The sequence below is a fragment of the Lissotriton vulgaris genome, chromosome 1_1 (genome assembly GCF_964263255.1).
Source record: "Lissotriton vulgaris chromosome 1_1, aLisVul1.2, whole genome shotgun sequence".
NCBI classification, from domain to species: Eukaryota; Metazoa; Chordata; class Amphibia; order Caudata; family Salamandridae; genus Lissotriton; species Lissotriton vulgaris.
The window spans coordinates 1,659,966,122-1,659,979,851 of NC_141685.1; the positions used below are offsets into that span (position 1 = coordinate 1,659,966,122).

The window sequence follows — 13,730 nt, forward strand, 5'->3', positions numbered from 1 at the left end:
ATCAATGACTTCTCTTCCATCTCCTTGCTGCACCCACTCCAGCATTTTCTCAGGCGACATGACTTGGAGAATTTGTTCTTTTACACTCAAAGAATCTACTGCGCCGATGATTTAAGAATTGGGAATGATTGCTTGTGTCTTAATTTCCTCTTTTCCTTCTCCTGTACCCATTCGGGACAAGGCGTCCGCCTTTCCGTTTTGAGCTCCAGGTCTGTAAGTAATGACGAAGTCGTAGTCGGCGAAATACAATGACCAACGTAGTTGCCGAGGTGTTAAGGTCCTGGCTGATTTTTAAAATTTCAAATTACGATGGTCAGTGTAAACTGTGACTACATGATGGGCTCCCATTAAGTAGTGTCTCCATTCTTTGAAGGCGTCTTTTATTGCTAATAGTTCCTTTTCGGTTATTGTATAGTTGATCTCTGCTGGAGTCAATTTCCGTGAACGATAGGCCACGGGGTGTAGTTGACCAGTTTCCTTATTCCTTTGAGAAAGTACACCTCCCACAGCCAAATCCGAAGCATCCGTTTCTACATAGAAAGGCTCGGATGGGTCTGCATGAAGAAGGATCGGAGCTGAAGTAAATTCATCTTTTAAGGCCTTGAATGCTGATTCTGCTTCTTCTGACCATTCAAATTGTACTCCTTTCCTCAGCATTCCAGTGAGAGGAAGGATTCGGCGGGAGAACTCACTAATGAACCTACGATAGAAGTTTGCAAAACCAATGAATGCTTGCACTTCTTTTACACTGGTTGGGGACTTCCATTCCAACACTGCCTGAATTTTCCGCTTGTCCATGTGAATACCTGACTGCGAGATCACAAAGCCCAGGAACTCAACTTCTGTGACATTAAAAGCACATTTTTCCAGCTTGACAAATAACTTGTTTTCTCTCAGCTTTTGTAGAATCTTTTGTACTTGATTCCGATGTTCTTGTACATCGACAGAGTAAATCAAGATATCGTCAATATAAACTATTGCACATTGGTCTAAGTATTCACTGAGAACATCGTTTATGAAATGCTGAAAGGCAGCAGGGGCATTGCACAACCCATAGGGCATCACCTGATACTCGAACAATCCAAAACGGGTTCTAAACGCCGTTTTCCATTCATCCCCAGCTCTTACTCGGATGAGATGGTATGCCCATCTTAGATCCAACTTCGTGAATATCCGTGCCCCTTTCACTTGATCTAACAAGACGGAAATGAGAGGAAGTGAATATCTATTCTTCTTGGTTATTCGGTTGATTGCGCTATAGTCAATGCAAGTACTCAACTCGCCTTCTTCCTTCTTCGGCACGAAGAATAGAGGCGAGGAGACTGGGGATTGAGAAGGACGAAAGAATCCATTAGCCAAATACTTGTTGAGGTACTCTTTTAAATGATCATGCTCCTTTTCGGTCAGAGCATAAACCCGACTGCACGGCATATTCAACTCTGGTTCGAGGTCTATTTTACAATCATAGACACGATGCAGTGGTAACTGTTCCGCTTCTTGCTCGTCAAACACATCTTTAAAATCTTGATATTCCGGGGGTATCGACTGGGTATTGATCACGCACACCGTTGCATCGGCTGAACATAAGGCTTGAGCCGGATTTTCCTGGTGGTTTTCCGTTTGGTTTCCAAAACAATTGTTCCTACAGTAATCTGAAGTCATTTCTATTGTTCTGGCAGCCCAATCTATAGTTGGATTGTGCTCAGTGAGCCAAGGAAGCCCAAGAATTAACTGAAATTGAGGTGCGTCGATCAAATTAAAATGAATGTCTTCTCGATGGCCATCCTCTCGAATTAACTGCACCAATTCCATGTGACTTACTATAGGCCCAGAAGATAAATTCGTTCCATCGATGGCTCCGACTGATTCACTCTTGTCTTTAGCTATGGCACTCAATCCAATCTTGCTTGCGAATTTCAGATCACAAAAGTTCCCTGTTGCCCCTGAGTCTACCATAACTGTTATGCCTTCTTGCACTTCTTGACGAAACTTGATGGTCACTGATAATATGAGATGTGGGGAGGACGACTGTAGGGTGTTTGCCAATTGGTGCTCCTGTGGAGTTGATTCTTGACTCGCATCCACCTGTACAACTCCTTCTACAGGTGGTGCAGCTAGTTTTCCTTCGGCTTATAAGATCCTTTGGGTTTCTTTGGACAATTTCTCACAAAATGTCCACTTGAACCACAATACATGCATAAATTGCTGGCTCGTCTTTTCTCTTTTTCTTCCTTAGTAAGCGGTCCCCTTATCGTTCCAATTTGCATTGGTTCTGAGCTGTTGCCTCCTTCTGCACCTTTTCCTGGTTCAAACCTTGTTCTATCAAAACGGGGCACAGTGCTTCGAAACTCACGTTTTCTTTCACCCTTTCGTTCCCCTTGACGAAAATCCAATTCTAATACTAGATCTATCAGGGCAGATATCTCAGTCGGACGATTTGGTATTTGTGCCAGTCCATCTTTTAACTCATCTCGTAGGCCACGATAGAATATTGCAGTTCTTTTACTTTCTGGCCAATCAGTCTCCATAATTAACTTGTTAAACTGGGCCAAATGTGCCACTAAGTCTCTATTGCCCTGTTTCAGATCCAACAACTCATTGTCCACTGCCTGTGAGATTCTTCTTCTGTCGAATATTCGCAAAAATTATTTTTTAAACTCATCATAATTCTGTAAAAGAGGATCATCTCTAGATACCAAAGGCTTTGACCATGCGGCCGCATCTCCACTCAAATATGATAAGATGAATGCCACTTTAGATTGTGCGTCAGGGAAGATAGAAGGGCAACACATAAAGTGCAAGGAACATTGGCCTAGATGTATCAAGCAGTTTGCGATTCGTTAAGGCCGAAATTCTGCGAATTTCGGCCTTAACGAATCGTAAACTGAAATTTTGCATCTTTTGAGATGTATGTGTAATTAGCAAAATAAGGAATCGCAAAAAATTGCGATTCCTTATTTTGCATCAGCATTTAAGGAATCGCAAATGTGCGATTCCTTAAATGCCATGTATGAAGCTTTTTTTTTTAGCGAATTGACTTTAAGGACTCGCAAATTAACACGAACTTGAGGTTCGTGTTAATTTGCGAAATCCTTTAAAACAACAAAATGTCACTATTTTGAAGGTGGCATGTGGCACACATACATGCCCATAGGGCATGTATGTGTGCCATATGCACACACATGTAAGTTTCAGGGGTGCAGCAGGGTGTCCATAAGACACCCCTGCACCCTTGAAAAAATTCTCAAATTGCGAATAGCAAATTGCGAATTCGCAATTTGAGAATTACTGCACATTCATTCCTATGGGCCTCCTGGCCCATAGAAATGAATGGGAAAATTATTCCTTAATTGCGATTAGCAATTTGCTAATCGCAATTAAGGAATATTAAGGAATCGCTAAAATATAGCGAATTCCTACATACATACCATTTTGCACTTCTCTAATAGCGATTCCTTACCAATCGCTATTAGAGAAGTGCAAAACGATTTCTTGATACATCTACCCCTATGTGTGATAAACACCTGCGCCTTCTGGGTATCCCCATTAAATCTTTCTGGGGCCGCTAGGGGTATGACGGGAGACAAAGTATGTATTACCTGTGTGGTTAATTTACTAGTTTCCCCCGTAGATGTTATGGGAGTTTCCCAACTTCTTAAAAGTGATGGCCCAACTTGCTGCGCTAACTCTGCGGTTTTTTCCTGGAGTTTATCACCTCTTGTCTCAACCTTTGGTTTTCTTCTTTTACCGCTACCAACTCCTTTTGTATTGTATCTAAGACCACCTCCAATGTCTGCAAATTAATTCCCTCAACCATTCTGTTCGGGTGCAAGTTTTACAACGTGGGCACTTCACTCTGTCAGAGTCCACTTTCTTACCAACTCTATCCTCTCGAAGACTTGCACAGGAACAGAAGATGCTAGCTTTCCGACTCCCACTTCCAACCAATCAGAATCAGAAGTATATCATGACTCTAACTGATTAGATAGAGAGAAGGGGAAAATTGGATAAAATAACGAAAGAAATAAAACAGAGAAGAGACTGGTCCTGATCCTCTGGAGTTCTGTAGGAATCTTCAATCAGCTTGCAAATCAGCTTCTCAAAGAACCCTAGGAAAACTAAACACATACAAGATAATAAATCACTGTACCTGAGCTACTCTGGCTTCCCTATTACTAGTTCTAAGAACACCTACCCAGGAATCTGTAACGACCTGCTGCTCTTCTATACTGAAGTGTAGGTTTTTTGAATGATCTGCCTATTCTGTATTTTCAGATGACATGTCTACCTCTTTAGTTCTGCAAAATAATAAAAGTGTTATTGCCTTCTACTCTATGCTCAGTGCTTGTACTAAATTTATACTGCTTGTTTTCTCCACCTACCAGTGTTGTCTGTACGTTATCCTTATATTATGTTCTTCTTAAATACAGGGGCTTTCGCCTGAATAGATGAATTAACCTCATTCAACTCTCCAGGTAAGTTTCCTTTTCTTCTGCTTGTAATTTCTTTTAACTGTACTGAAAACCTCTCTAACACTGTCCCTATCTTTTTCTAGATTAGACTTGAAGTCTTCTGTCTAGCACTGGTTCTGCAGACGAAATTCAACAATTGGTGAGTCAGGCTTTACTCCATTAAATAGTTCATAGACCTCTCCTTGCATTGACAACGTTGTTATTACAATATTTACACAGTCACTTGAACTTGAACTGATAACAGGAAACCTTCCACTTAGCTCTGTGTTTCTCCGCTACTTCAAATGAGTCTCTTTCTCTCTCTCTCTCTGCTTCTGTGGATTAATGACTGGAATTCACTGCTCTGGTAAATGTTCTTCGCTGACATGCAGTTTAAATAGCTCTGGTTTCTTTTTTGAAACGAAACTCTCCCTTGAATGTTCTATAACCTCTTGACTTCGTGACACCCCAAGGTCAAGGCAGCGAAAGCTTAAATAACTCTACGCTGACTGGAAACGTGTCTTTCTTTCTCTCTCTCTCTGACGCGACCTCTGTGACCGGATTCCTCTGTGAAGTGCGCAGTTCCAAAGGAAAGCACGCTGCACCTGGACTCTCAATCACGTGCTGGAAAGGCTAGACTGCTAACCTAGCATTCCACAACCGGGACCACGTGAAGTCTCGGCTGGCGTTCCATTTTCTTGCTTTTAAATGAATTAAGTCTGCATTAAGTTCACTAAGAGGAGGGATCCTGACAGATCCATTACAACGAAGTACCATTACAACACATTTTTTTACAACGCAGATGCCTTTACAACGCATACCATTACAAAGTATTGGTAAGTATTTAATTACATTTAAAATGTAATAGGTTTGGGTTTTTGGGTAAGGGGGTATTTTTAGGGTTCAGGGCTAGGTTTGGGTTTTTGGGTAAGGGGGTATTTTTAGGGTTCAGGGCTAGGTTTGGGTTTTTGGGTAAAGGGGTATTTTTAGGGTTCAGGGCTAGGTTTGGGTTTTTTGGTAAGGGGATATTTTTAGGGTTCAGGGCTAGGTTTGGGTTTTTGAGTAAAGGGGTATTTTTAGGGTTCAGGGCTAGTTTTGGGTTTTTGGGTAAAGGCGTATTTTTAGGGTTCAGGGCTAGGTTTGGGTTTTTGGGTAAGGGGGTATTTTTAGGGTTCGGGGCTAGGTTTGGGTTTTTGGGTAAAGGGGTATTTTTAGGGTTCAGGGCTAGGTTTGGGTTTTTGGGTAAAGGGGTATTTTTAGGGTTCAGGGCTAGGTTTGGGTTTTTGGGTAAAGGGGTATTTTTAGGGTTCAGGGCTAGGTTTGGGTTTTTGGGTAAAGGGGTATTTTTAGGGTTCAGGGCTAGGTTTGGGTTTTTGGGTAAAGGGGTATTTTTAGGGTTCAGGGCTAGGTTTTTGTTTTTGGGTAAAGGGGTATTTTTAGGGTTCAGGGCTAGTTTTGGGTTTTTGGGTAAGGGGGTATTTTTAAGGTTCAGGGTTAGGTTTGGGTTTTTGGGTAAGGGGGTATTTTTAGGGTTCAGGGTTAGGTTTGGGTTTTTGGGTAAGGGGGTATTTTTAGGGTTCAGGGCTAGGTTTGGGTTTTTGGGAAAAGGGGTATTTTAGGGTTCAGGGATAGGTTTGGGTTTTTATTAAAATTAAATTAAAATTAAAATAAATTAAATTTTTTAAATTTAAATTACTTACATTTTTAAAAATATTATATACTTACCAATACTTATGTTGTAATGGTATGCGTTGTAAAGGCATCTGCGTTGTAAAAAAATGCATTGTAATGGTACTTCGTTGTAATGGACCCTGCGTTGTAAAAATTGCGTGGTAAAGGTATGCGTGCTAAAAGTATGCGTGGTAACGTCATACATCCATCACATCCAGTCCCATTCTCAATTCCCCTTTTTTTTTTAGATTGTTCATTCTTCAAACATATATTTCAGATGTTGGTGTTAGGGCTGTTTTTTCACAGGTCAACAATAAAGGACTGGAGGTACCCATCCTGTTTGTGAGTCGTAAGCTCTTTCCCCGTGAAAGGAAATACCCCATGATTGGAAAGGAGTGCCTTCCTATTGAGGGCTGTCAAAAATCTACAATAATATTTGGAAGGTGCTCCTTTCCTTCTGTATAACAACTATGCTCCCTTGACCTGGAAGAGCAGTAATACGGGTAATAACCATAAGGTGGTTTTTGTCACTACAACCCTTCTGCTTCAAGGTCTGTCATCAAAAAGGGAGTGACAATGGTAATGCTGATTTTTTGTCTCGCTTACCCCCTTTCCTGAGCAGGAAAATCTTAGACGGAGGACGTGTCAGGCAGATCCCTTATGCGACTTATGAGACGACAACATACCTTGGCATGTCTTCTTGGATGAATCCTCACAGGATCCTTCCTCTTTGTCTCCACAGTCTCTAGACAAACTTCAGAGATGAACAGGCAGGTCAGTCTCTCTTTCCAGGCACGCGAATGGAGAGGATCACATGGGAAAAATAGTGCCAATGGAAGAAGAGCGTGGCCCCTTTAAGCACTATGGCATGGATGCAAGAGGAAGAAACCAAGAAGAACAGTGCACAAGAAAACCAACGGAGAAGGAACCCCAAGCACCGGAGAAGAGACCCAAGCTAAGACCCACTTGGTTCATGCATTGCGAAGTCATTAGTAGCTCCACTCTCACAGAGTCAACAAGCCATTGCCATTTTGTGCCAAAGGTGACTTGGATCGACTATGAGGAGCAACCTGAAGATGCCAAGGAAGCTGCCGAATCAGCCTACTTTGGGAGGGAGATGGAACACTGCAGAGAAGTCCCCGGCACACCTTAAAGTCCTGCCATGTTTCTGAGGAAACATGGCTAAACCAGGTACGCAACAGGTATGCAGCAACATACTGGGAAAAAGAGAGGCAGGACCGTCTTAAGGGAAAGGCTAAGAATACTGGCTTTTCTTTACTATTCTTTTCTGTTCTGCACAAATTGGTTGAGAGAGAACTTCTGGTCTAAATTTGCTCAGCATCACAAAAATAGTATCGAAATCCCAATACTGAAGTGCTAATCCTATGAAATATAATATCAGAAACTTGATTTCTATTTTCTTTCTATTTTTGTAGTTAAAAACTCCATGGGTGCTGATAACGGTTACAGGGACGTACTCACAAATTACCTACCCCCCTGTTTTCTGACATCTCAGGAAAAAGAGGATGTGAAAGGACTTACCCCAGGCTTTTCTTTTGGTAGGGGGTGGATCCCTGCCGGGAGGCTGGATCTCACAAGTGTCTAGAACAAGGAAACAAGACGAAGAGAAGATTAAAAGAATTATTTTACTTTGTGAATAAACAAGTTATTTGAACCCTAAACTGTCAGAGTCTATGTCCAACCTAAAACTTAGAAGTGGTGTAGAATGCTGGTGAATTAATCATTGATAAAACTGGAGAATATTGTTTAACCAATAATACCAGTGGTAATAATTGTTGAATAATATGCTCCAGTTTTATACCAGGCCAGCGCAAATTGAAATGGGCTCTACTGAGACAAATGTCCTCTGCAAAAGAAAACCGGACATTTTCAAAGATTCCATGAAGGCCCAGGTGGAAAGTCTGCATGAAGTAGCAGAAGAGCAGTCTCAGATGAGCTCCAGCCTTTCAGGTTCCGGTATGCGTTGTACAAAGGTACAACGTTTTTGTATATAGGTAACACATTATCCAGAGGTGCACAAGCAAATATACAGAGGTGCATATTATAGTAAACAACAGATCATTTCCTTGTGGCATTAAGACTAGTTTCTAGAGTAAATGCCAGTGCTGCAGCCCATGACAATTAACAAGGTAGCCAAGAAAAAAGGCAGTTTTTCTTGTGGCCACTTTGTGTGCACTTTTACTTTGATCAGCAGTGGCAAAGTGACCAAAGCATCTAAGTTGGCAACACCATGGCAGAAAAAGGTCTAGGGGAAGGCAAAACGTTTATGGAACTTTAGCCAAAACGGGCCAAGTCAACAGCCTTGATCTCCTCATTTGGTGTATTCCCGTGAGGATTGGCTATTTGATAAGCAGCCATAGCTTCCCCTACTAATGTTAGCACCAGCCACTCACCTGAACTCCAGGTGATTTCAATGGGGCGAAAGTATGTCTTTGAATCCCAGTGAGAACTGTCAAAGGGACAATGAATAAAAAACGGTCCCTCTGAAAGTTCTCGAGGGAAAGGGGATAAACAAAGAGAGAGAGAGTGCGACCGATATCAGGTCTTCTGGACTTGTCTTCTTGGTACCAGGGTCACAGGGCTTGGAAGATGTAGGTTCCGGTTTCAGAAATGATTGCGAGAACAAATAGCAAAGAACCTCTAGTGTGCGCAGCATACGATTCTTGTCTGTCAATAGATTATAGTCCGTAACCAAATGTGAAATCCCTTATTGATATGACAAGCCTCTAGTATTATTAAACATACCAATAAGCCTGTGTTTTCAAGTGACACCATGGTGATAATGATGATGCTACTAAACACGGATTTTCCCACACAGGATGAATTATCTAGATTAACACTGTAAATAAAAGATGCACAACTGTTAATCATACCCAATATGTTTTGTGATTGTCAAGAAATAGGAATGTGTGCAGAAACGTATGCTACCTACATAGGAGATTCATACAATCTGTGAAGAGTCGTCGCAAGGTAGTACGGCAATAATCGGGTGCAAGAAGTTCCACACAAGTGATTCCACACTGTAAAACTAAACTAGAGGCACACGGGAAGAAGATCTACCCTTTATATTTAACATTTGGTACTAATTGGATAGCAAGGCTCATTGTACATATATGTAAAGAGGGGTCGACACTTGCAGAGTGACTTGCATAAATACCATAAAATGAGAGCCTGAAATAGTATTAGCTTTTGATGTAAATATTAAGCCCTTTCCCGCCTTCCACATTAAAAGCATAGTCATAGAATTAAAAGAAAAGAAAACAATGCATGAATGCAAGTAACAGAAGCTAGTTCTTTGTTACCGTGATCCAAAGTTGCTCGGCGGAGTCTTGCTGCAGGAGCGCGTCTCAATCATGAGAATCGGAGAGGAATGTAATCTTCTGTCCTTCTTTTCCAGGTTATCCGGTAGAGGACATGGCCAGCGTTGAAGACGGAGAAAGAGCTCCGCAGATGCAGAGGCCAGACGCAGAGCCGGTCCTAGGCCTTCTGAGGCCTTCTGAGGCCCCGGGCGAAAGGGAAGATGTGAGGCCCCTCTAAGTGCCTTACTGCCTGCGCGAGTGCGCTTTTCCCTACTCTGCGGGCGGGCAGGGGGCCCCCTGAGCGCGAGGCCCTGGGCAGCTGCCCATACCGCCCATGCCTAGGACCGGCCCTGGCCAGACGTGAAGAGCGGCGGGGAAGAATGCAGCACAGGACCGGAGACAGGTGAGTGCTATAGAATTCCAAACCAGGCTAAGCGCTGATTTCTAGGGCGCTTTTCCTTAAATACTTGCTACCGCAGTCAGACACATGTGCACTTTCCGGCCCTTGGCAGCTGTTTGTGTGCACGCGTAATCAAAGAGTTTATAAGGCACGCACACCTGTTGTTTTTAAGGCATACACGAGATGCGGGGAGAAATATGAAAAGGCGTGTGTAATGGTAAAGCTTATGGTATGTAACCATGAAAAATAAACAGAATAGACACAATAAACAAAGGTACATCGTTTTTGTATATAGGTAACACATTATCCAGAGGTGCACAAGCAAATATACAGTGGTGCACATTATAGTAAACAACACATCATTTCCTTGTGGCATTAAGACTAGTTTCTAGAGTAAATGCCAGTGCTGCAGCCCATGACAATTAACAAGGTAGCCAAGAAAAAAGGCAGTTTTTCTTGTGGCCAGGCACAGGCCTTTGCTCAGTGTTCAAAGTTCAACAGGAAAGCGCCTGGATCTTACTCAGGTTCATATTTTTGCAAAGCGATATGAGGACCCTGTGTAAAGTGTAATGGTAATTGGTTGACCATGATTGGTATTTTTGCTTTACAGGTAAAATCCCTAGTAAAGTGCACCCTGTGTGCCAGGTATGATAATGCAAATGCTTCTAGTGGTCCTGCAGCACTAATTGTGCCACCCACACAAGTAGCCCTAAAGAGAGAACTCAGGCCTGCCACTGCAGTGCCTGCGCGCAGTTTGTTAAACTACCTTGTTGTCCTCACATGTGCACCCACTTGCCAGGCCTTACCCTTCCCTTTTTATGCACACCAGACACATCTTTGGTAGTCCCAAGGTATCCCCCTGGGCAGGGTGCAGTGCATGTGAAATGTAGGACATGTACCAAGGTGTGTACCATGTCCCGACAGGGAAAAAATGCCTAATTCGTTTTTTCACTGTTGCAAGGCCATCTTGCCTTAGGACAGAATGGGGAAGGCTGTGTAATATGTTTCTAGCCTATCTTCCCATAGGCTTAAAATGGAGAGGTGAAGTTTAGGGAGCCTGAACTCACAATTTAATAACACATTTTTTGTGAAGGAGGTTTTTGCATTTTTTGTTTCAAAACCATGTTTTTAGAAGTGGCTAATTTTTGTTCTAAAAATTCTGTCTGTCTCTGCCTGGTTGTGGATTGACTGTCTGGATTTTAATGTGATAGGATCTGGGGAATGTCTTGACTCAGGAGAGGAGGTGAGACAGCAACAGGCTAACCTGCATCTGGAGTGTAGGGTGGAGGAGTAGCCCCTGGAGGTGAAGAGGCTTGGGCTGCTGCCATAAAACTCTGGCTACATCTCCTGCTGAGTGATTTAGGATCCAGACCCCCACGAGACTGAGGAGAAGGACTGACCCCTGCTGTGTGTTCTGGGGCTGGCCTGCCTTTTGCTGATCTAACTAAGGAGAGGCTAATGGACCTTGCTGTGTGCTGTGTTCTGAAGTAACTTGTCCCCAAGGGCCCTAGGAGAGCTGGCTCCCTGTTGTGTAAACTCAGGAACATAAAAGTTTCCAAGTGTGTCTCAGCACCACTGTGTATGTGTGGTTTTTGCAACCTGATACCTTCGTAAGAACAGCCCTGAGATCGTGTGCAACCAGAGACCAAGAGAGTCTCAGTGATGCTGTTTGTTGTTTGCGTGTGCTTCTTGCAGCCTGAGACCTTCGTAGGAATTTCCCTGTGATTGTAGGCACCCGGAGCTCAAGTGAGTCTGAGCGACGCAGTGTGTGTGTTCGGCCTGAGATCTTTGTGAGGATTGTTCTGTGATCGTGTACGCCCGGAGTCCAAGTGAGTCTCAGCGACGCTGTGTGTGTGTGCTTCGTACAGCCTGAGACTTTTGCGAGGATTGCCCTGTGATCGTGTGCACCCAGAGTCCAAGTGAGTCTCAGCGACTCTGTGTGCGTGTGCCCTGTTGCAGCCTGAGACCTTGTAGTATGTTGGTCCATACATACATATAGTGATGTAGCCGAGGCAGATGAAGATGAAATAAGAAGTAGGTTTATTCAGCCATAGATAGATTAACAGGAAGTATAACTCAGGAACAAGCAGCCCCACCAGGAGCAGCCTCCTAGCTGCTCAGCCCATCTTTAACTGCCAACTTTCATACCCAGCACCCAAGTATTCCATACATGTCAAACACACCAACATTCTTACTTGGAATACTCACACTGGCTGAGCAGCTAGATGCAGTGAAATGCAGGAACATAAATATACAACTCAGAATACTACATTATCCTCTCCCTCACGAAAAGAAAAGAAAGAAGAAACCATCAGCGAAGAGGAAAAGTATAGACAAAGAAATTACAATTGATGATAATAATCCGTAAACCCAGGGATGAGGAGGAAACCACACCACGAGAGGGAAAACAGACAAACAAGATAAAGAAGGAAGGAAGAGACAGTAAACACAAACACTGACACTATCCTCCTCCTTAAATATTGAAAATGAAGATAAAAAGAAAAAATGTACTCACAAAGCAAATGAGTAAGACCTAGAATGAAGAAAAGATCTCCACAAAGGTAGACTGTGGCAGACAAAAACCACTCCTCAAATGAGGAACTCAGAAAACAGGGGCTAAACCCAGAACGAAGGTGTACAAAGGACAAGCCTAAGAACACACGCAGCACTGGATGGTGCAGCACAATGTGGCAAATTTCCACTCCTCATGTGAGGAACCCTGAAAATATGGGGCTAACCCATAAACGAAGGTGTTACAAAGGACAGACCTAAGAACACACGCGGCACAAGATGGTGCAGCACAATGTGTCAAACCAACACATAGAAAAAAGTGAAGCACAACCAGCTTACACACAAGACATAGTGAGCCAAATAATGACTACACGCAAATGAAAACGTGAAGCACATGGCGACTTACACACGACACTGAAAATGTGATGCACAGGGCGTCTTACACACTGGGCACGAGACCATGCACGCAAATTATGTACAACAAAGTGTCCTACACAGGCAGAGAAGGTATAAAGTCCTAAGAAAAGACTTTGACCCTATAACCCAGACATGAGGGTTAACTAATGGTAAAAACCATGAGGGGAAACAGGACTACAATCCAAACCCATCCCAAAAACAGGGATACAAAGATGGACAAATGAGGGTGAGAGAACCCTTAAACTTAACTTTTGCGCAGACATGAGTAAGAGAACTCAAGTACCAAACTTAAGCACAGAAATGAGGGTGATAGAACCCTTAACAAAACTGTTGCGTAGATATGAGTAAGAGGACTCATTTTCCCAAACTTAATCACAGACCTAAAAGGGTGTTAGAACCCTAAACCAAGGTAAAGCAGACATGAAGGTGAGAGAACCCACATAAAAAATGTGACACAAGCGTAAAAGCATATCAGATAAAGAACACACACAATTCTTAAATATTTCTTAAATGAATAAACTGTAAGAAAAACATGCTTGTTGGTTAACGTGTAAGTTAAAAAAACATGCTTGGTGATTAACCACAGTCATAGGTGTGCCTGTCACCGGGAAGATAGACAGACCTACGACAGTTCTTGGTGACAATCCAGAACAAGGAGCAACAGATACTATGCCAACAGAAGATGAAAGAGCTTGCAAGTAACAAAGGACTTGGCAGCACAACAAAGTACTTTTCATTGAATGAGAATGCTGGTCAACAGACATCATGCCCACCAAAAAAAAAACGAGCCGGGGCACAAAGTCAACAAAATAACGAAGGCACTCTCCAGTGACAGGAAAAGAAAACATACTTCCCAAGCGTTGAAGGTGAAGAGAGGCTAGGGACTTGAAGCTAGAAGACACTTTTCGAGATGGAGCAGAAGAGCAGAGCAGCAAACCCCATGTTGAAAACGAAGACCTG

General features: G+C 42.8%; 1 protein-coding gene across 1 annotated transcript in view; it reads right to left on the reverse strand.

Moving 5' to 3' along the window:
- LOC147750997 (protein NLRC5-like) overlaps window positions 1-13,730 on the reverse strand; it is a 721,414-nt gene that overhangs the window by 270,819 nt on the left and 436,865 nt on the right. The window contains exon 8 of the mRNA XM_086918889.1: window positions 7,665-7,724. Coding sequence (XP_086775015.1) covers window positions 7,665-7,724 — 60 coding nt within the window. The remainder of the gene's footprint in view (window positions 1-7,664; window positions 7,725-13,730) is intronic.